At 42.5% G+C, this 22,890-nt stretch overlaps 1 protein-coding gene across 1 annotated transcript in view; it reads left to right on the top strand.

Annotated features, from left to right (window-relative positions):
• Window positions 1-236: 236 nt before the first annotated feature.
• JAZF1 (JAZF zinc finger 1) overlaps window positions 237-22,890 on the top strand; it is a 186,444-nt gene continuing 163,790 nt past the window's right edge. Inside the window, exon 1 of the mRNA XM_085051005.1 lies at window positions 237-504. Within this exon, the coding sequence (XP_084907131.1) occupies window positions 390-504 (115 nt within the window). The 5' untranslated portion in view covers window positions 237-389. The remainder of the gene's footprint in view (window positions 505-22,890) is intronic.

The raw sequence follows: 22,890 nt of genomic DNA, 5'->3' as shown, positions 1-22,890 counted from the left end.
CTCGCTCCCCCCAAGCCCCGCGCGGGGCCGGACGAGGCGGCGCGGTGTCCCCCGGCGGCGGAGGGCGGCGCGGGTGCCCTGCTCCTCCCGCCGCCGGCGGCCGCCGCCGGGGCAGCACAGCTGTTACAGAGCCGCGCTGGTCCCTCCTCCCAGCTGCGGCTGCCTCATCTCCCCCCACCCAGCCCGTCCCTCCCCTCCGCCGCTCCCGACGCTGCTGCTGCCGCCGCCGCCGCCGCCACCTCCTCCTCCTCCTCCCCACCCCCACCCTCTCTCTCGCTCCCCATCTCTCTCTCTCTCCGTCCCGTTCCCCCCCTGCCCCCGCCTCTCCCCGCCCTGCCGCCGCCGGCCCTGGCAGAGCAGGCACCGCAGGGGGATCTCGATGTAACACCATGACAGGCATCGCCGCCGCCTCCTTCTTCTCCAACGCCTGCAGGTTCGGGGGCTGCGGGCTCCACTTCCCAACCCTGGCAGAGCTCATCGAGCACATCGAGGACAACCACATCGGTGAGTGCCCGCGGGGCCGCGGCCGGGGCAGGGCAGGGCAGGGCGGGCGGGGGGCGCGGGGGCCGCGTGTGCGGCGGCGGCGGCGCGGGGCGGGGTGGGGGCACAAGGTGCAGCGGGAGCCGGGGCGCGGCGGCCGCCGGGGGAGGAAGGTCGGCGGGCGAGGAGTGGCAGGAGCGGGTCCTGCGGGCGACGTGGAGCGCTCTTCGGGGAGGCGGCGGCGTGCGGCGCGGCGGCATGGGTGGGTGCGGGGGAGGCGTGCAGCCCGCCGGCCCTGGCGAGGGGGAGTTAGTTTGCATTGGCAGGAGGGAGCGCAGGAGCCCGGAGGAGGAGGCGGCGGCGGAGGAGGAGGGAGGAGGACGGGCACAGCACGCCGCCTGCTGCTTCCGCCCCGGCGCTGGCTGTCAGGGCTCCGGGGAGGGAGGGAGGGAGCCGCCGTCGCGGCAGCCATTCCGCTTCCTCCTCCTCCTCCTCCTCCCGCGGCCGCCACTGCGTCCTGTCAGCGCTGTTGCTAGGTGTGGCGGGGAGCACGGGTCGCGCTCCGGCCGCCGCAGCGCGGGAGACGCCTCTCGGCGGAGGCACCGGCGTGCGGGAGCCCGGGGCCGGCGGCGCGGTGGGCGTGGAGGGAGCGCCCGGCGGCGGGGCCGGCGCAGCCCCCGGGGCCGGGCGGGCGGGAGATGAAGGCAACAGTGCCGGGCGGGACCCGCCGCCCCGAGCCGCGGAGCCCAGGCCCGGCCGCGCTGGAGCATCACCTGCGGACTCCCCCCGCGGCCGCCGCCCCCCGCTCCCCTCCGCCGCCCGTCCCGCCAGGGCCGCGGGGGCGGGGACGCGGCGGGGCGATGACTCGTCAGTGCCTTCCCGGCGCGGGTGCCTCATGGGCGGCGGGCGGGAGCGTGCGCAGGGGCGCCGGGGCCGCCCCTCGGCGGCGCGGGCGGCGCCCAGGGGAGGAGGGGGCGGCGCGGCTCCCGGCCGGCCGCGGGCGCCAACTTTCCCTCTCCCCCCTCCGGCGGGACCGGCCTGCCCGCGCCCGGCCGGGCCTCAGGCGTGCTGCAGCGCGGGGTCTGCCGGCAAAGCATCTCGCCCCCGGCCGGGCACAGCGCTGCCGCCTCTCCGCACCTTCCCGCCTCGGCAGGTGTGCTGCCTTGGCTGCTGCGCTGCTTGCTTCCCATCTGCATCCTCCCGGCTTTCTCTTTTTGCTAATAAAATACAGCGCTTAAACTGTCAAAAACCGAGCTAGTTCTTTGAAGCAGATCAAGTTTTAAAACTAGGGGAAAAAATACAGAAGTTTTAAGTACCTAGGGACTGAAGTGTTTCACTAGAAGTATGAAGAAACAGTGCTGCTACAGAACGATGAACCTAGCGTGCATTTCAGTTTATGAAAGTTTTAATAAGCCTGCCTGAATGCCTGAAAAAAAATCAGTGAAACTTAAATTGCGAGTGTAACGTTACATTAACGTAGCATTATAGGTCAGCAAGATGAAAAGTGTGGTTCTCATAATTATCACGATGCCTAGTATGAGGTAACAAAACCACATACCGCAAAACTGTGTAATTTATGACTCGACATACTGCAAGCGTACCATTGTGATATTGTTGGGGTTTTTTTTAATCTCAGGTTCTTAGCTTTTCCTATACTGTGCATCACATTACACCCGAAAAGGTTAGGGGAAATAGTTCCCCAAAATGGAAGTTCATAAGTCATCTTGTGCGTCCCTGGAGTGGATTATCAGCCTTTAGGTGCCACAGCCCACAGGGTGTCACAAAAGATACAGTCCTGCCCATGTGGTCTGTGCGTTGCTGTTGGAGTCCCAATCAGCAGTTCTGAGACTTCTTCGCAGAGAAGAGAACTTTATGCTGAAATACTGCAATTTTTAAAAATAATAATATATTTAATTCTACAGCCAGTATTCATTACTTTTTCCTTTTCTCAAAGTTAGAGCGTTATGGATTAAACACACGAACGTTTAGTAAAGTGTGTTATTTACCAAGACGTGCAGACTACATATCTGAGGCTCTGCACACAGTGTCACACAAACAGCTGATTTGAGTACAGACTGGTAGGTATGACATAAGGTTGCTTGTGTTTAATTGTTAATGTTTCACCTCTGCATGACAGCAGGTTGAACTTGACCTGCTTGTGAATACAAGATGTGGCAATGTTATGTTACCTGTATGAGATGCTGGGAAAATCAGTAGGGAGTTGAACTGGTGACATGGAGTATGGATCCCAGTTCTTAAGTGTAGGCTCAGCTCTCTGGTTTGGTGTGTGCAAGGAATTCCTGGCACAGCCTAAAGGATGATAATCTATGAAAACTCACCAGATAAGTGCTCAGCCGAAAGGTGATAAACCTTTCTGAAGGCAACTGGGAAATAAAGGACTATATGTCTGAATAGGAGCTTATATTGGAATTACTTTCTCAGTAAGATGATGCATACAGTGTCCAGCTTTTGCCATCATACAGGCCTAGAAATGTGCACTGAAATGCATTGCTTTTAAAATTGACTATTTTTTGGTGTACAGAGTAAAGAGGAACATGCCATAAAAATAGATTGCTTTGGACATTCAGTGTGTGCTGCAGGAATAAAGAAAACTTAATTGAGTTACATTCCATTATTAGTTTAAACTGAAGTGGGTGATTGCTGGGCAGACGGTGTTACAGCACGGATAACAAACTTGATGTTGCAAGCAGCTGTGAGTGGGGAGGCATATATGGCACAGGCTCTAGGTGGTCTGGATGCTGCAGTGCTGCTGCTCTGCCACATTTCACAGGATGGGTTAATCGTTCACATCATCAGTGGAGCACTGGTTGAAATGTGGTTGTTTTTCAGAGCTGCACTGTGTGTCTGAAAAGTGGGAGCAAACACTTACCAAGGGATTTTTTTGGTCAACCTTTGGAATAAAGCTCAGCTTAGAATAATGATATAGGACAAGAGGCAATGGGAAGAAAGTGAGGCACAGGAATTTCCGCCTGAAACTGAGGAAGTACTTCTTTATTATGTGGGTGGCTGCTCACTGGAACAGGTTGCCCAGAGTGATTGTGGAGTCTCCCTCACTGGAGATACTCAAGAACCATCAGGATGCGATCCCGTGCCATGTGCCCTAGGATGCTTAATCAGGGAGGTTGGGTCAGGTGATCCACTGTGTTCCCTTCCAGCCTTACCCATTCTGTGATTCTGTGAAACACTGTTGTGGCATTCCGGGGGCATTTCTGAGCAATTCTGCAGTTGCTTTCTTTGCTCATAATACTAATGAATTATCATATAGTAATGAAATAATTCAGTGTACTGTGGTGTGGTTTGGGGTTTATTTTTCCATCTACATGTTAGTGGCCAACTGAGAAATTACCAATTACTTGAAAAAGTATCAATGCACATAATCTGGGAGTGTTGTGGCCGATGGATGAAATATTCAAATCCGAGGTGGTGCTGTGTGCTCATCAGCACATCAGCTGCTTTCTGGGTTTTACATTTATTGGTCAAAGATTTATGAAGAGTTGGGCTGGCTCAGAAGCGCTGCTCTTGGGTCTTTCATAAGGGAGGCCAGACCCTACTGGGGTGTCCTCTGCAATGAGACTGTGTTCTGCAGTCCATAGCAATACTACTAAACAGTGTATTCTCATTTTCTGTGGCTCACAGCTGGAAATGGATGTTGATTTAAAACTGCTGATTTGTAAATGCTTCTCCATCAGCTTTTTCTACCAGCACGTTGTCCAAGCAACCTGAAGTGCTGTTACCTTCTCTGTAAGTGTGCTGAGAAGGGGGGCTTTTGGCCTGCCTTGCTAGGCTGTATCCCTACCTCTCGATTTTGTCTGCTCTGTTGCCTTGCTGGTAGTTTGGTTGACTTTTCTGACATCTGTAGTGTAGGAGCAAAAGGCCAAATTTACTACAATTAGCCAAATTCAGACTGTTGAATGAAATGGACTCAATTCCCTTTAGTAATGTCAAGATAGGAGGAAAAAAAGCCCCAAACCCACCAATTTTGAGCTGCCTAATATTCACCTGTGGCAACATGGCAAACTTTATTGCATTTCTGCAGGCCCATAGTGTCTTCAGCTATGGTGTTGGGACCAGCACCTCTGGTTCCACAGAGTGTTTCTGAAAATACATTTAAATCTTTGGGGGCATTTCCAGCTGTTTATAGAAGTCCAGAGGGTCTTGGGGTGGGTTGCTTTTGTTTTTTTGGAGTGGGGGATGCTCCTCTCCCCTTTCCCCCAACTTGTTTCTCCCTCAATCTACCTACATTTCAGCTGTACCCTTTAGGGTGGTGGGTCAGGTAGCTCCTTAGCTGCTAAGACGAGGTTTACTCTGATGCTGAATAGCCAGTATTTAAACTGAATCTCTTCATCAGGTTTTGACGACATCCATTAAATTGTTCTAATTTTTGCATGGGATTTGTAGTAAAATACTTTTAAATCAGGTGAGGTTGCTGTTTGTATGAGGCACTGTGTGTTCACTTGGTTCATGGTAAGTGCTGGCATGCTGTACGCACCTATGTAGCTCTGTGGTTGATATGAGCAATCCTGCTTCATCAAGCATTCAGGAAATAGATGCAAATTAAATGAGTGTCCAAACATGTGGCGGTGGGCTAGAAGAGGTGGAAGAGTGGATAAGAAGAGATACAAAAGATAAATCTGAAGACATTCTTTCCTGAGTGGAAGTAGAGTTTGATAATTGTATTATGCTGTAACAACTAAAATTTGAAGGGGAAAAAAATGGCCATCTGCTTATACAGTAATTGCACAAAAAGATGATCAGCTGTTGCTGAACACTTCATCATAGTAATCATGAAATCTTACAGCAATACTACAAAAATACCCCACTGAAATCTATCCAACACAGGATAGCTTTCAATGGGTTATTTTTGTAGTATTGCTGTTGGAACTTTTCATCAAACTTGACCAATTCCCAAATACTAGGATGGGTCCTGCAACAGAACAGTACTTTCTGTGGGAGCAGAGACACAGCTGCTTTCGTAAGTGGTAAAATTAGCAGGAAAAATAAAACTTCCTCCATAAAAGAATAATTGCAGAAGACAGGCCAAAACCTTGCATGTAAAATACTACCCGTCTGGAAAGTTCATGTCGTATGAAGGGGGAAAGAGGCTTATGAATTTCCATGTCTGGTTGTAGCTTTGACATCTGCTGCCTTCAGTGACTTCAGTTCTTAATATTATGCAGTCAAGGGGCCAGATTCCCCAGCAAAGAACTCAAGTAGTTGAATAAGCCATTGACTGAATGCATGTGGCTTTCTTAAAGTTGTCCCTTTCAATATCTTCTCCGACATGCTAATAACAGTGTGATAGCCTCACTTTGATAGTTAAAGGTGTTGAATGATGAGCTGGCATTTACTATTGCTAAAATGTGGGCTTTGTTCCCCACTGCTGTGTTGCCCAGACCTCCAGCAGCATCTTGGATAAAGTGCAGTCTGACAGAGGTACCAGCTTCTATACTGGAACCGACAACATGTTGTGTAAAGCAAGCATAAGAAGATGAAACCGTTGTATTTTGCTAAAGATGATGATAGGGGGCTACACACCAGCATCTATGGAAGGCCTGGAAAACCTAAGTCTGTATGACAGATTGTGCTTGCTTAAAGCTGAGCTCTTCTCAAGAGTGTGAACATCGTTCAAGTGGCTACCATCATGTAACTTTCTCTTAGCATTTGCTCAATGTGTAATTTAACATTTGGAGTTGAGACCAGCTGTTTTGAAAAGGTGGTAGATTTTAACCTAAGGCGTATTACACCAGGAGTGATGTGGTAACTAAGTACATGGAATGCTCCATCAGCATCTGGAAATCAGAGGATAGACCCATATTAGTTGCCAGTAACGTGCATGAATGTGTGTCCTTGCAAAATAAATGAGCAATTGTGTGTATTTACCTCAGTAGGAATACTAATTATTGTTCATGAAAAGCAACTTTTTACATCTACGGCTACATTTAGCTAAGGTTCATCCTCTGCCCAGTAGTTTTGCAGCTGTAGTTTTTGTTTCTTGTTGAAAATGCATTTCACAGTGAGGTGGAAGGATCTGTTTTCCAAGGATGTTGGTTATTTGCTTTTCAAGTAGGTGTGGTGAGGAAGACCCTTCCATCTCAGGAAGGCTTTTCTATCAAAAAAGTCTTTTTTTGACTAAAGGTTCTAATCAGCACTTTTCTGCCCCCCACATGTAATCTTGAGAAGGGCAGGTTCTTAGATTATTTTGCACTTACAAGTATGTCTTCTTTTGCTCTTTGGGTTTGAGTATAAATTGTGATAAAATGTAAAAGCAACACTTGGAACAAATTCTAGAATATATTAATTGTATGGAGTAAAATGGAACTGTCATTAAACTTCCACTAAAACGTAATTTTTGATACTTCTGTGATATGAAATTTTTACTTGTTCAGAGGTTACCAAGTACATGGAGGATAAGATATGAAGTGTTTAATGGTGTAAAGCCTGAGTCATGTATTTTCTAGGAAGAAAGGACTGAAAGCAAACATCTGTGAACATGCTGCAAACTGATTTTTCATTTTTAAGATTGAAGTGTTCACATAAAGCCGATAGGGATCTTTCCTTTTTCCTCTGCTTGCTGGAGTGACTTTGAGTAAGGTCCATTGCAGTGCTGTATCCACACAACTGGCAGGGGTTGCTCCTCTTGTATGCCAGCAGATCTACACAAGAGCTGGAAAATGAAAACCTGAAGAAACATCAGGGAACTTGCAGCAGTGGCATCGCACTTCAGTTGTGTAGGGTATATTTACCTTTGTGGTGAAATTTATAGTGGTCATCATGTCTGCACTTCAGGCCTTGAGGAGAGGATGTTTTCATAGCTGATCTCTAGTCCTTATGAGAACTGTAAAATAATCAGGTGGCTGCCAGTCAAATTATCTTTTTTTCACTTCATTGTTTCTTGAGGAATGTGAAATTGTGTAATAAAAATATTAACTGTATAGTAAAAAATAATTTGAGGAAGGGGTGATACCAGAAGATGAAGAAACATCTGCTCAGTCTGAGACAATCTTACCTACCATTCCTTCCTCTTCTAGAATATAATGCAAATCCAAACAAGTAATCAGAAATATTTTGTGTCAAGCTGCAGAATACTTTAATGCAAAAGAAAGAAGCACTACAGGCCTGCTGCTTGCAGTGTACATTTTATGTGTCTCCGGAATGTGCTATTTTTTTCTTTATTTGGAATTATTTTTCTTGAAAAAGCTGTTTTTCATCGAGAATTAATTTTATTTATCTCTAGTAAGAACCAGTAAATCAAAATTTGGATGATAACCATCTAAGAAAATAGCTGCTCTGTATACTTTGAAAAAGGCAGAGACAAAGATTTTAGTGTTAATTTGAAATGGCGACAATTAGAGAATTGATTTGATAAATCAGCTGTGTTTAACAATAAAGAGTTCTTGGTTTTAAAGGACTGTCTCAGTGAATAACTTCACATTAAAAATTTAAAAACCAATTCCTGTTACTCAGTGTCTAATTCTATCTTGAGACTTTTAGAAATGCTTTGAGGGAGTACATACAGTTTATTACACTTCAGTTATGAGATGATGGACCAATATTCAGAGCTGTAGAATAGAAGAAATATTCCAGTTTATGGTTTAATGATTTTTCTTTGCTATTAATATTTGTGTCCCCTGAATTCTTACAAAGCTCCTTCTTAACTTTGTGCTGTGATAAACAAGGGGAATGGATTTTCCACCAGAGATGCTGATGACACTGCACTTGTTTGTGTCTCTGATAAGTGCACAGGATGGAGTACATTACTACTGTGCAGTTTCATTTCAAATACTGTGATTCATTAAAGATGGAACTGACTTAAATATGGGTGTTAGTTATATCTTTTAAATATTCTGGTTTGTGTTACAAAGGATGGAGTAGACACAGCAGAGCAAATTTATCAGCTTAAGGGAAAAAATTGAAAGGGATTTTGAAGCCAAGTTGGTCAGTTCTTTATCACCAAAGAGATAAGAACTTAATTGTGGATGAATTTTGAAACATCTCTTCTGATTTTGAGAAAGATCTCACTGTGTGCTAATAAAGGCCATCTTATTTATTAAGAGTTTTTTGTGAAAAGCTGAGTGCTTTCATTTTGAAATACTGGCATTGCTGAAACTGCTCCAACAAAATCTTTTTCTAGTTTTAGAAAATATTTGGACACTTCGGAGATACCTGCCCCAAATACTTTGTCAAACTTGAGTAAGCTGCAAATGTTTCTGTTCCTTGTGGAAATTATTTTTTTCCCCAGTGTATTCTGACAGATAGTAAATACTCTGTGAATAAAATTTGAACTGCTAAATACCCAAGTATGAGGTGGAAAGGAGTATCATCTGCTTCTCTGGCAATGTGTAATGTAGTCAATGTCTTACTTTCTGGGAATTATCCCAATAGAAGCCATAACCCAGAAACAGGGAGGTGGTACATTTAAAATGGAAGAGATCCAGTTTCGCTGCTATATGAGACTGCCATGGACACATGAATGTTAACTCAACCCCTCTTGGGCATTCAGTGTCGAAAACAACACTATTTAATTATTTCAGTCATTTATTTTGATGTAATCCTGCTGTGTATGTTCATCAGAGTGTGTGTATCAGTGCTGTGGAAGTGACCTCAAAATTCATTTTAAAGGCTTCATGTAGACTTCAGATGTTTGCCTGCTGGCAGGTGAAAGCTGCGTTCCAGGTTACTGAGATCTACACTTGCCACTTTGTCTTCAGATCAAAGAACTGACATTGATACAAGTAAATCTGATGACAAACTTTTAGGGAAGCCCTTGAAGGTTACATGTTTTTGTAGCGATATGTTGGAGAAGTGTTACAATGTCTATAACTTGCTGAGTGTCTGCTGCCTGATGGTTCTACTGGGTTAATTGGGTGATGTGAGTGTTGTTAAGATCTCAATGTTGATGCAGAAAATAACAGTGAACCACTCACATACTCATCTCTATTTCAGTTTGGGATCAGGGAGCTTTTCTGTTTATCCTGTTAAGCTCTGGGGGTATCTGCAGAGCCTTCCTCCTGAGGCGTCAGGTTTTCATTGTCTGAACTTTTTTTTTTTTTTCCTTTTGCATAGAGTAGATTATGGAGAAAGATGTGTGAAAAGCCCACTAAGGGAAACCCCAAATAACTGCTTTTTCCAATAAATTTGTGTGAGCCATATTGCAAGAGCTTTCTGCTCACTTAATAAGTACGTTAACGTGAAAAAGATGGATTTGTGGAAGGGGAGGGAAAAATTTCCACAGCAGTGACAGCACAGAAAGGTGAAGAGGCTTAGAAATACGCTGCTCTATATGCCCAGGCTGAGGGTTATTCATCAAATGCAGTGTGCCATGGATGTGGCAGGGTAGACCAGGCAGTTAACAGTAACAAATTCACTAAAAATTGCTTAGAACTACTGTGACATTTGGAAGAAAAAGGAAAGCTTAAAAATGTTTAAAATAAAATCCATGGTTGCAGATCCTTCCAGGGAGGAACTAGGAAGACTGTGGTCCTTACTGTAGTTGTAAGTGCTCTGTGCTCCTTGAGGCAAGGTAGTAGCGTGGTGAGTGAGGAGGGTGGGAAGATAATGTTACATGGAGTTTTTTGTATGTACCGTCATTTCACAGGACTACTCTAAGGAGCCTTCATTTTCCTGGGCTCATTATGAGCACTTGCTGTACCTTAGAGGGGCTTTCTACTTGTGTTGTAGGACTCTTTCCACACACTCCTAGCATTGCTAAAACTGTATTTTCTTTTTACCTTAGAAGATCTCATAAATATACTCTCTTATAGATGAGAAATACTGACACTGTAGCTGTATCAGTCCTTATGCTTTATCTTCAGCAGCCATGCTTGACAGGGGTTCCAGACTTTGGTCTCTGTCTTAGGAGAACTAGATAGAGAATTAGCTACCTGTACCTAGTGTTCTCATTTCATAGATCCAGAATAAGCCCTTTCTTCCTGACAGGATTTTTTTGGGGGGTGGGGGTGTGATATGTAGAGCCTGCCATCACAACAAAGCAAATACTTAATCTTTGCTGACAGTTACCTTGGGGCAGTGACCCAGAACTCTCTTTAGACCAGATTGAGTGGGGAGATAAAGTTTGTGTTGGATACTGTGAGCTGGGACATAGTTATATGCCAGGGTGTTTTAGTGTCTTGCTCAACCTGCTTCCAGAGCCAGGGTAAATACCAAGAGCTTGTTCAGGTATGCAACAATAACTGAATGCACAGGATGGGGAAAAGGTATTTGTTGCTTTTACCTTCTGTGGTTATTTTTGGTTGCACTCTTGTAATTTAATACTAAGTGGTTGGATTTTAATGAAATCTAAAGAAAAAAAATTGCCTTTGAGCAGCGTTTACTTGAAGAATTTTACTTCTGCAGCAATTTTCATAACTGAGTTAGAAATCATTGTAAAAGAGATATGTGAGAGGTTCTATATCTGCTCTTGCTAAACCTGAATTGTATGTATGGCCTCAAATGCATTTCAAATATTGAAACAAATGTAATAAAAAGGAACATGCGCTTATAAGCTTAATGAATGTCTGGAGATATACTGGGTTAATTAATAGTTGCATTTTTTTTTCTCAGTGTTGACCTGACTTCTTCCTTTGTTTCTTTTTTAAATAGAAAGTGTAGTTCCTGTAGCATTGTCACCCTACTTCTACTTGATCCCACTGAGCTCAGAAATGTAGTAGGCGTACAGTTAGTGAGCCTTTCTGTTCTTGCTAATGGCACAGTGTTCCAGGCACAGGATAGCTTACTACCTCCAAGCATTCTGGAAATGAGGGAAAGCCTCTTCTTTGACCCTGCCTATATGGGAGCCATAACATCCCCATTTGGAAACCAAATCCCTTTTGCTCTGCCCCACAAAGCACAACCGCTTAATAATGGAAGGGATTGGAGTTTTGCCTGCAGTGGTGTAAGAAGCTACTAAAAACATTTGATACCTCATGAATCCAAGATTGAGCCCAAACACACAGTTTTGCAATTGCTTGTTCTGTAGTAGCAGGTGTGCATACATATTGAAAGCCTGTTACTATAGGCTCATAATCTCTATGATTGTGTGGCTAGAATCACGGCATGGAATTGAGTGTACAGCTTTCTAGAAAGCATTGTCAACTTGCGTGGTGTAATAATTTAAAATTTATTATGCCCTCATTGTATGCCATTAGACTTGCTATATTGATAATTAGGAGCAATAATTCATGCTGATCTTTCTGCATGTGATTTAAAAATATTAATCGTAATTGAAGACTAGGTTCATGTTTCTTTCAGAAGCCTGCAGAGTTGCAGTTAGTTAGAAGAGAGAACTGAAGAGAGGTTGTTAGGAAGAGCCCACATACTAGTTCAGTTTTGGCAAATTGATCCAGGATAGTAAACTGCAGAGGTAAGAATTAAAAACCCAAACCTTCCGGTATCTCTACTTTGGGAAGACACTTGTGAGGGATTAGTCATCCTTTCAGGGTTGAAAAAACACCATACAAACCTGAGGTTAGAATTAATTTTCTTTTTATTGTCTTTCTGTGGAGCAAAGTCGGCCCTTTACGTCTTCCTTCTGACCTGTACTACCTCTGGTAACTAAACTAGGAAAATTCAACCCCTCTCATCACCTGCCACCTTTTCTTACCTGCAAAACCCTGACTGGTGGTTTAAGGAAAGGGATTATAAATCCCATGCCTACGTGGAGGAAACTCTGCTCCAGCAGTGTTAGCTTTTGCTAAGGAGTTATGCCCAGCAGACCATTCTACTGCACATGCACACAGACCCCAGACTGGTGCTTGGTGCCCCAAAGTGGTTTACCCTTTGTATAGTGTGTACCCACCTAGGAAGGTGTTACATCTGCATTCTGTGATAAAGTTGGTGGCTACCTGATTTAGGCTTTATAGGGAGACCAAAAATTACCTACTGTTCTGTTACTGCTTTAAAAATTTTTTAAAATCTCCATCCAGAGTCTGTGCTCACCTGCTGCTGACCCTTCTGACTGTTAGTTCTGTTCTCCTGTTCCTCCACAGATGAGTGGTTGATTGGAGCCTTTCTCATGGCTGCTGCTTTTCTGTTCTGGAACCACTGAACCGCTTCGTCCTGTGAAGTCTCAAAGCCTTCTTTTCTTGTGAATACTGATTGTTCTAATTTATTTATTTTTGGTGCTCTGTAGAACAGGTGTAGCTTTGGAACAGGACACTGAACATAGGCATAATAGGATATGCTGTACTTGTGTTGTTCAGGCCTTTGTATTAACCATATAAATACAGAAGGTGCCTTTCTGAGAAAATAAACAAGCAAAGTATAGCAAGGAGTAAAGATGAAGAAATCTGAAATTGAAGCAAGGGAGAAAAGGAGTTTGTGAAAAACAAAGGAGTCTGCTTTCTAAAATGAGGTCTTGGTTGGGGTTTTTGAATCTCATAAGCTGGACAGTTACCTGCCTGAATAGAAACTGTGTTTTTTCTTGCTAGTCAGACACATCTTTAATTCTGGATCAAGTACACAGGCCACTCTCTCTCTCTTGACTCACTTTGAGGTTGAATGCTTGGAGTTGTTCAGGCAGTCTGCTTGAGGCATGTACTTGATGAGATTCAGAGCTCTTAATGGATGTTTTAAGTATCCTTAGTTCGCTGCCTGCAAAGTCCTTATCTAATTTGTCCTGAAAACCTCTCTTATTCATATTACTAAATACTTCCTTATATCACATAATTTCTATGGGTTATTGTAGCTGCCTTTTCAAGCTATCTCAGTACCTCTCTTGAATTTCCCTCCTTGCAGGTGACCTGTCACGCTGCTGATTTTTAACTCATTTTGTGTAGATTATGTTCCTTAAGAGCCTCATTAATGATCTAGATGTGGATAAATCCCCTCTATACTTTCATTTAGAAGCAGAACTTTACATATGAGAGAGTTGAATTCTTTTGCTTAGCTTTGTTGCTCAGGATACTGAGCACTGAATTCTCAATCCAAAGGACTTGTTCTGTTGCTGACTGTGTGCTGAAGCACTCCTGATAAAGAAGTAAGCAATCTCCTTCTCAGATATGACATATCCTCTTCCTGTTCTTCCAAGAAGACTGTAGAATTTCTCTTAAGGTCACTTATAAAGCCATCCTGTTTGGAGTCCAAGGATTTGTTAAATGTTGGGCTGGGGGCCTGTCCTTCCTAAACAAACATTATTTGTTGCTATTGTAGCAGAAATAATTTTTTGCTTTATTTCTTATTTTTATTTCTCTTTTTCTTTTTTATCTCCCGTTTCACTTCCCAGTGGTTGCACAGTAGAACAGCTTTCTTGTTAAGATCATAAAAGGTCTTCCTTTCTGGGTACTCTTTGATTGCTTTCCACCTTGTGGCTAGGTAGCTTAGTAGAAAAGACTTCTTAATGATAGCTTGTCTAGGAGGCAGTCTGTTTGTGTGGGCTTCCTTTCTTGGCTTGTATGCTCATTTCCTCACTGTGAGTCCACTGAAGCTTTTCCACCTTTGAACCTCTGATGTTAAGCAATCAAACATCTTGCATGATGGCAGTTTTTAGAATCCAGTAGGCAGGGCTGATGATAAGCACTCAAGAAAGCGAATTTATTGTTTTGGGTTTGGTCTGTGGTTTTTTTCTCCTCACATTTTATGAAGAGCCGAATATAAGCATGAAGACCTTTAGCAGAAGATTTCACACTTGAATTTGGGTAGATACAAACGTGATTTGGGTTGCTTTTCAAAACATACTTTTATTTCACAAGTATATGAGAAACCCCCCTTTGAAGACAATGCACCACATTGAACTGTTCTGTGTTACGTATTTTGAGCCCCAAAGTGTCTTAGACCGTGGCAGAGGAGCTGCTCTCTCTGTGTCCTTGCAGTGCAGTGAAGTAACATATGTGGTTGATTACTACGAAGATAAAGCTGAAGTCTCTCAGTCCTCCTGTCTCGTTGCTCTCCACTAGTTGTTGTGGCGTCATGATTGTGCAGTAGGATGAGGAAAAGGATTCCTGCAAACAAAAGAGCTACTGAGTAATGTCCTAAGCAGTACAAGTTTACGTGGGCAGAACATACTTCTAGTTGGGCATAAATCCATGCAAGTTCCATGAAACACAGCTTGCCTGTATGATACCTCATGGTGAGACATCAAGTGGGCAAGAGAGACCTGCTGATGCTGAGACACAGGTAGGGTTTGGTGCCTCTGGTTGTGTAGGGGATTGCAGGGCTGTGCATCCCTGAGCAAAGCACACCTGTTACATTGCTCTGTTTGTAACACTCTCACTTCCATGGTTCTGTAGCTACACATTTTTCTTTACTTTGGGAGTGGAAAACCAGTGATTTGGGGGATGATAACATGTATCCTAGTTTTGAATAAACATATTACTTTTGTAGGGGTATTGATATTCAGAAAGTGCTGAGCTCTTCACCTTGTGAAAACTGGTGGACTCTTGTGTCTTGGTTTGGTCCTGTGTGCTTTTTATAATTGACATATATGGTTTAGCTAAACAAAACCAACCCATGGTACTAACATGTATTACTTTTACAGACTAAACTGAACTTGGCAGCTCTTCTCAGCTGACGGCCTGAGGAAAAAGAAGGCATGGTAGCAAGAGGTAGATCTGAGTAGAGGCATCTCCATCCTCCCTTCTTGGTCGCTGTTTCTGGAAATGGCACAGAGGAGAGCACAGAGCTGTTCCTATGCTGGAGAACATGTTTAAGAACATGCATTCCTAATGATTTGTTGGACTTGTTAATGTAGTAGGAACTTGCTTAGAAGTAATTTTGTTTTGGATGCTTAGGATGTGTTGTAATGATGTGACCTTATGAGAATGGCTTGAATAACATTGACTGTCTTGGGCTGATGCAGACTTCAGCAGGTATATATTTTTGCAGGAGAGCAGAGAAACATCTGTATGTTTGCCTACCACGAAAATGTAGTAATAATGAGATACGCTGCTACATGCATGTTTGTCAGTTGTGTTCAAATGCTCAGATAACCACACTGATGGTCACAGTTTAAGGCGTTAGATAATCAGCACAGTGGTAATTTGCAGTATTTTAACATTTGGGCTTGAATTTGAGAATCAGTTGTGGACGTTTCCTGAGCAGCAACAAGTTTCTACATGTTTTGTGATCTGCAGCTCTCATGCTGAATGCATATATGTTTGATTATACGTTTGATATGGCTGATTCTTACCAGTTCAAGTTTTGAGGGAGCAGCATATAAGAGATCCTCTGATGCAGAGTAAAGATTTTCAAATAAATGCAGTCTTTTCCCGGTGATGTACACTTGTGGTGTCAGCTTAACGATGCTATTTTGAACTGGTTATAGCATAATGAAAACAGTGTTCCATGTTTCATGAGTGTGGGTTACCAGCACTGCGCTCCATATTTAGCAGTGAATACAAGGTGTTGGGATTAAGTTTTTCTTTTCATCGTATATGCAGTGTTCCTGAAGAAGATGCCAAAAATGAGCTCTAAAAATCATCAATGCCTTACCACTGGATAGAGATTTCTGTGTTGTTTCCAACTTCCATAACTTCTCTGCATCCAGTTTTAAAAATAGTTTAAAACTATTTTTAAAATAGTTTAAAACTATTTTTCAACTATTAAAATAGTTAAAATTTTAATAATTTTTAATTATTAAATTTTTAATAAAAAAGGAAGATTGGGAGTCCTGTATTTTTATTTGCTATTTCCCACTGCTATAGCTGACTATAAGTGAACAGGTAAAGCATTGTCTGTGAGAGGTACCCAAAACTTTTCTGTGTATATATGGACCACTGAGGAAATTAATCTGTTTATTACATACAGTGTAGAAGTGGAATTTGCATGTTTTTGTCTCTGTGTAACTGTGAACCAGCATTACTGGTGCAGATTCTGTTTAGTGGGGTAAGGGAAAGGCTCTTTGCAGAGCAGATTGGAATAAAATCCAAAATATTTCTATCTACACAGTGCTAATGGGTCTGAGGTTTTATAAGATTTGTGTTACTGGTTTTGCCATCTAATTTGTTCCTTCATGGCTATTTCATTTGGTTTAACAGATCTTGAACTTTTTGCTTCAGCAGTGATACTGTAAAAGAGAAGATAATAAAATGTCATCTCTATGTGATGGTGTTGTGTTTGAGGTGTAGAAGGTTTTTTGTTCAGTTGTTTTTTTTAAATCTTTCAACTGATCCTAAAACTGGTGAAAATACTAATTCTCAGCTTTTCTATGTCTATCCATGTCAGTGTAGAAGTGAAAATGTTGTTCCAGTTATTGATCTGATTCATGAGCATTCACCTTGGTTTAGGTGGGAGGAGAAGAGAATACATTATTGTGAAAGAAAATGTTTGAGCTCCTCAGCAATAAAGTAAACATACCTTGCACTTAAGCAGGAAGAGTGTTGGTGGATAACAATGGCAGAATTACAGTTTAATTGGTTGACTGTAATAATAAGCATTAGTGTTTGGCAATGTGTTATTTCCATTTAGAAGTGCAAGGATTAGATGGCTCAGCAAACCATGGAGGAGGAGAACCAATCCAGAGAGGTGAAACCAGTCCTGGGCTGGTGGCAGGGCTGGATCTTCTCCTCCTTACAGGAATTGTTGCGAGATGCCGGGGAGGTGTGTGGGCAGGAAGGATTTGTGCACGTAATTTGCACGTCTCAGAAGCAAAACCTTTGGGTGATCCGTGTCACTTTTGGATGGAACGTGGATGATCTCTCTGCTGCAGAGATTCCAGTGAGAATATCAGAAGATCTAGGCTCATAAATGAGTCTATACATAAACATATAAACCCAAACATACACATGCATGAAGGATGTTTATAGTTCCTTTGTCTACATGTAAATATGTGACATGTAAATAGATATTTTGGTTTTGGTTTGGGTAGGAGACTGAAGTGCAATTTCCTGTTCAAGGAGGCAAGATCACAGAATTCAAAATGGAGTTTACTCTAGAGAGAGAGTAGTGAAATACCTTCTATTTCTGATGGCCTTTTTATTTTCTTTTTATTTTATTAATAGATATAATAATTAGCTCTTGACATTATTTTTCTCTAAAATTCAAATCATGCTGCTAAGGTTTTGATAACTATCTCAGGTTGATAACTACCACCTTGGTTTTGAAGGAGAAAATCTTAAATGGTCCAAATGTCTGGGCAGGTGAGGAGAGCCATAGATATTTATCCCAGCAGCCATGTATTTTAACTTACAAGCTTTGTGTTGTGTCTGAGAGCTTTAATTTCAGAGCAGTGTTTCTGAGACCATTTCTGAATTTACTATTTTTATTAGTTGCTCTGTTTATTTCTTGGTGTCTTTTCATTTTCATATTTTTGTATTTCTTTCATTTTGATTGTTTCCTTTATTTTTAGATTTTCCTATTCTAAAGTTTATATGGGTAGAGCTTTTGATGTGGCAAACACTGAACAACTTTACTATGTATCATCTGACTACAGTAGGACTTGATGTCTGTCATGTGCATTATTACTTGTAGCTCCATGGATTTGACAATAAATCCTTGACTTTTTGGCATTGACAACCAGAATCTGCCCTAAGATATGCATTAGTAGTCCTTGAACCCGGCTTGAAAAAAAAAAATTTAAAAGCCATGCCTTGAAGGAGGTAGAGAGTAGGAGGGAGAAGTTGCAGCACATCAGTGCTGTGAAGACCAGCAGAGTATTGTACGTAGTGAGTAAAACTCCTGAGACTGGCAGAGTAGGCAGGAGTGTGCTGAGGACAGGGATGCACAGATTCAAGAGGGATTATGGCTTCTCAGAGAAGTGCAAAGATGGCTGTGAGTTAAGAGGTCAGCAAAAGTAAACTGCCACTGTCTTTACTGATAGGATTGGATTGGGGTTCCATTGTGTGTGCTTGGACCAGTACACTGTGCCAAAAATAACCCTAGGAATGCGAGGGAGAGATGGACACCATAGATGGGTAACAAGGCACTGTTCCTGACTCTCTTACTTGAGTCTGAGGAGTACTTTATCTCTTTCTTTTTAGTGATCTGGGATTATGTTTGATTTGGAGTAACAAAAATGTGGTGCTGCCAGGTTGTCTTTGCCTAAAGAGAAAAACTGCAAGTAGAATTGATGAATAAAACATAAGTAGTGGTGGGGCTGATATTGTAGAAAAGGTTCTATTTCCTGCAGTTAGCAAGCCTGCTTCCTCTCTTCTATTTTGTTTTTAATTTCCATGCTTCGTGTATCCTCTGAGTTCTTTATAAACTTCAAGAACTGAGCTAAATGGAGTCTTTGATGCTGGGGTAAAGGATTACATTTGCTAGTAAGAACAGATTAGCTAGTTCTTTTAAAATGGAGCTGTCTTAAAAGATGTGGAGAGGGCTTTAAACTAAAGTTGCTGGGGGAGGGGAGCCTCCATCCATCCTACTCCTACCAGTTTGATGCCAGTGCCAGCAAGAGATGCCCTGAGCCTGGAGATGGATGGCAGGTCAGCAGGAGAGCTCCTGAAGAGCAGCACAAAGGAATTGCAGCCACTCCAGACAGTAAGTTGGCTTCATCGCATTGACACACTGGAAGGAGGGGATGGCATCCAGAGTGACCTTGACAGGCCTGAGAGGTGGGCCTGTGCAAACCTTGTGAAGTTCAGGAAGGTCAGGTGCAAGGTCCTGCAGATGGGTTAGGGCAATCCCAAGCACAAATACGGGCTGGGCAGAGAACTGATTAAATCTAACCCTACAGAGAAGGACTTGGGGGTGTGGGGGGAGGAGAAGCACTACATGACTAGTAATGTGTGCTTCGGCCCAGAAAAAGCCAAATGTGTCCTGGGCTGCAGCAAAAACACCATGACCAGCAGACCTCTGCTCCACTCCAGTTACACCCCACCTGGAGACCTGCACTCAGCTCTCCAGTCCCCAGCTCAAGAAGGACGTGGACCTGCTGGACTGGGTCCAGAGGAAGCCATAAAGATGACAAGAAGGCTGGAGCACCCCTCGTATGAAGACAGGTTCACAGAAGTTGGAGTTGTTCAGCCTGGAGAAGAGAAGGTTCCAGAAGGCCTTATAGCACCCTCCAGCACTTAAGAGAGCCCCTGAGAAGGCTGGAGAGGGACTTTTTGTAGGGATAGGGTAAGGGGTAACGGCTTTAAACGGAAAGAGAAGGTAGGTTTAGATTTGGTATTTGGGAGAAAATCTTTACAGGGCGGGTGGTGAGGCAGTGGAACAGGTTTCCCAGAGAAGTTGAGGATGGCCCATCCCTGGAAGTGTTGAAGGCTGGGTTGAATAGGGCTTTGAGCAACCTGGTCAAGTAGAAGGCATTCCTGCTCATGGTGGGACACCTATATGGTCTTTTAGATTCCTTCCTACCCAAACCATTTGATGATTCCTGAATGAATTGCTTGTTCACCCAGAAAGTAGTGTCAAGTTCAATTGTCAAGTTGCTGTGGGTCAAAGTGGGCACTGGTGAGCAGCTTGTTCTTTATTTAATGTCATTTCCTGCATCCATCTACTGGTAGATGGATGCAGGAATTAGTATTTTGTAGTATTTGCTTATGTAAATGTACACTAAGGTAGATGTAGGATAAGCATTTGCTTTTCTTAGATGGGGTAGCTGGAAAGGAGTGTATTTGGTTAATTGAAAGATGCTTACTGAAGCTACTTAGTCTTAAATCAGGTAGTTTATCTTCTGCTCATAAAGGAAGCTATGACTACAGAAATCACAGGCTACAGACGTACTGTAGTTTCTATAAATTGAACCCTTATTGTGGTCTGGCTGAAGGCCACCACGTAGACTGCTCGTATTTACTTTAAATTTGGCCCCTCCCAACACCACATATTCCCAACCTTTTGTTGAAAGCGTGAATAGTGACTCTCTGAGGTTGTCTCTATCACGAGGCAGGACAATGCTTCTGTGTCACCATTCTGTTCCTGAGCCACACATACAGTGTGTGGGCTTTATTTTATTTTTCTTCTCTTAAATCTAGAGAGGTTTGCATATAAGATGAAAGAGCTGATATAGTCTATTTAGAATACAAAGTGTTTAAAAACTAATTTTCTGTGATGTTTCCAAATCTTACTCAAATACTTTGTCTAAATCTGAGCTAGTTCTTCTTCTCATCTTTTTTTTTATAGTTTTCCTCTTTCCTATTTCAGCATCAAGCTTACCATGTTTATTGCACTTCTCTGCTACATATGAAACTCGAGGAGCATTTAACTTCACCTGCTCTTAAAGGGTGTGGCGAGTGGTAATAAAATCTTTTTTAATTTAACTTTGATGTCTGTCATTGTTGGAAGTGTACTGCATTGAATGCTCCCACTAAGCATATGTGAGAGGCAGTTAAATGTGTGGCTATGGACTTCAGGTGTGTTTTATTCAGAATAAATTTTGGGGTTTTTTCCTGTAAAATAGTGCCATTAGTTAATTTAGAGCATTTTAAATTTTCTCAAGTATGGGGATCCTAGTGCATCATGAAGTTTGAGTAAGTGTACATTCAATCTTTAGAGGTGCCCACAGCACCTCACCTAAGGCTGAGCAATTCCTTTGAGGATTCCTATGAGACTGTTCCTTTCTATTACATCCTCTCTACAGAAGTAAAGGCTGCTTGTTGGTTCCCTGTCTCCATTCAACCAACTGTTGTCTGCATTCAACTTTTAGCTGATTTTTAAGTTTGAGTTGTTTAACATCTCTGTAACTTCATTGGCAGTGATAGCCCATATGGTGTAGGATAACATAACTTTTTGTGCATGTCTCGCCTTTGTTTTGTTTACATAGTTTTGTTCTGTAGCAAATGTTTCTCATGTAAATGAGCCTCTTCTCCAGGAACTTGTATGCTTCATGAGAGTCATTTATTTTAGTTCCCAACTACAAATATATTGCTGGTTCAACAACCACTGCTTCATCTCTTTCAGTCACTGTCATGGGTATGAGCTCCCAGTCTCTTATGTCAGGGTTCTGAGGGGAGAGTCCAGTTAGGTAATGATCTTTCAACGCACAGCTGCCATATCACATACCCTGGTGGTATTTTTAATGGTAAATCATGAAGTCAATGATGTAGGTATTTCAGATTTTTTTTTAGGGTTACAACTTATATCATCATTTGTAAAAATGGGATTGTTAGCCATCTAGTCCAAGAGAGTTATAAGATCAAAGAGTATTTTCCTGTATGTTTAATTATAGTAACATATGGTCAAAAAAAGTTACTTTTTTAGTGCAGTGGATTCTTGGAACTCAGTGTAACTGACCTTTGCTTCCAGACTGTAAAAGTCACTTGAAAGAATGTATTAATAAGGAGAGAACAGTATTAATTTTCATGTGTATATACTAAAAGGCACTAAAAGTGCCTCTGGAAGGTTTCCAAACAAAAATAAAATAGTTTCTCAAGATTTTCACAAAAGTCTACATTTCCTTGTTTCTCCTATGAGAAGCTGGATTTGAATGGAGCAGTAAATGCACAGTGTAAGGGTGAAGGATCAGTGAGGTAAGGTGTAGAGCTCCTGCTACTTTAGGCTTTGCTGAAGAAAATCAGCTCATATGTCATCAGAATGCATCTCCAGACATGAGCTCTGCTTTTAAAACTGGACTCTTTCAAACATGAGTTTGAACCTTGTCTGGCACGTAGAATTTTCTAAGCAGTGGGGTAGCAGGAATGAGTTGGCATGGGAGGATGAAGTATTCTTGCATGTCTTCTTGGGTTTCTCCTCCTTCCTACCCCTTAGGCCAAGTTCTAAACTCACTTTCAGCTCTGTCCCAGAACCATAATTTTGAGATGAGACTAGCTTTTTGAGACAGATACTATTTATGCTTAATGTGAACATAAACGCTTTACTGATTGTACTTTTGTAATACTCATCTGTTGTGCTCATTGATTTCTTAGAAAGTCTTCTACTTCAACTTTCAGGATCTGACATGGCTAAAATTTGCAACTTGGGGGTATAGAGGGGAGTGGATTATGTTCTGTCTAAAATACTTTAAGTAGCAACTCTAATCCAGGGTAGAAAAGATAATCCTCAACAGGCCTGTAATAACTCTATTAAGAAACTGTGCAGTGGAGGAAGAAAGTGTTTCTGTTTTTCTTTAAAAACATAGCACCGTAGAAGATTAGGAAGTAGCTGGTGAATGCTAAATTGTTCATTTTGTAGTGATGTAGCTGATGCTGTGCAAATTCTCATTGTGCCAATGTGCTGGACTAGGATGTGAGTATCACAGCAAGCTATCAAAGCACCTGTCTGCATCAGTATGGAAAGTAAAATCTCTATTGCCAAAGATAAGTCTGTGGTGTCTGTGGATGTAAAATCTTGTGGTTTAGCCCACTATCCTTCTTGAGATGATTAAGAAGGAAGGGTTGTGTTTTCTACTAGAAAATACTTTTGGTTTAAGAGGTTAAGTTTGGCCAGTTTACTGGCTGCTTTGTGCTGAAGGAACACTGCATCTATTCTCAGCTTCCTGTTGACTTTTGGTTAACTAATGGTAAATCAGCCTGATGTAGTGCATGTTATTGTAAAACAATGTACTTTAGTACCCTTATT

This window comes from Lichenostomus cassidix, chromosome 2, assembly GCF_008360975.1.
Source record: "Lichenostomus cassidix isolate B80296 chromosome 2, HeHo_3.0, whole genome shotgun sequence".
Lineage (NCBI taxonomy): Eukaryota > Metazoa > Chordata > Aves > Passeriformes > Meliphagidae > Lichenostomus > Lichenostomus cassidix.
Note: the sequence above shows the minus strand (reverse complement) of the source record. Positions and strands in the feature narration are given on the sequence as shown.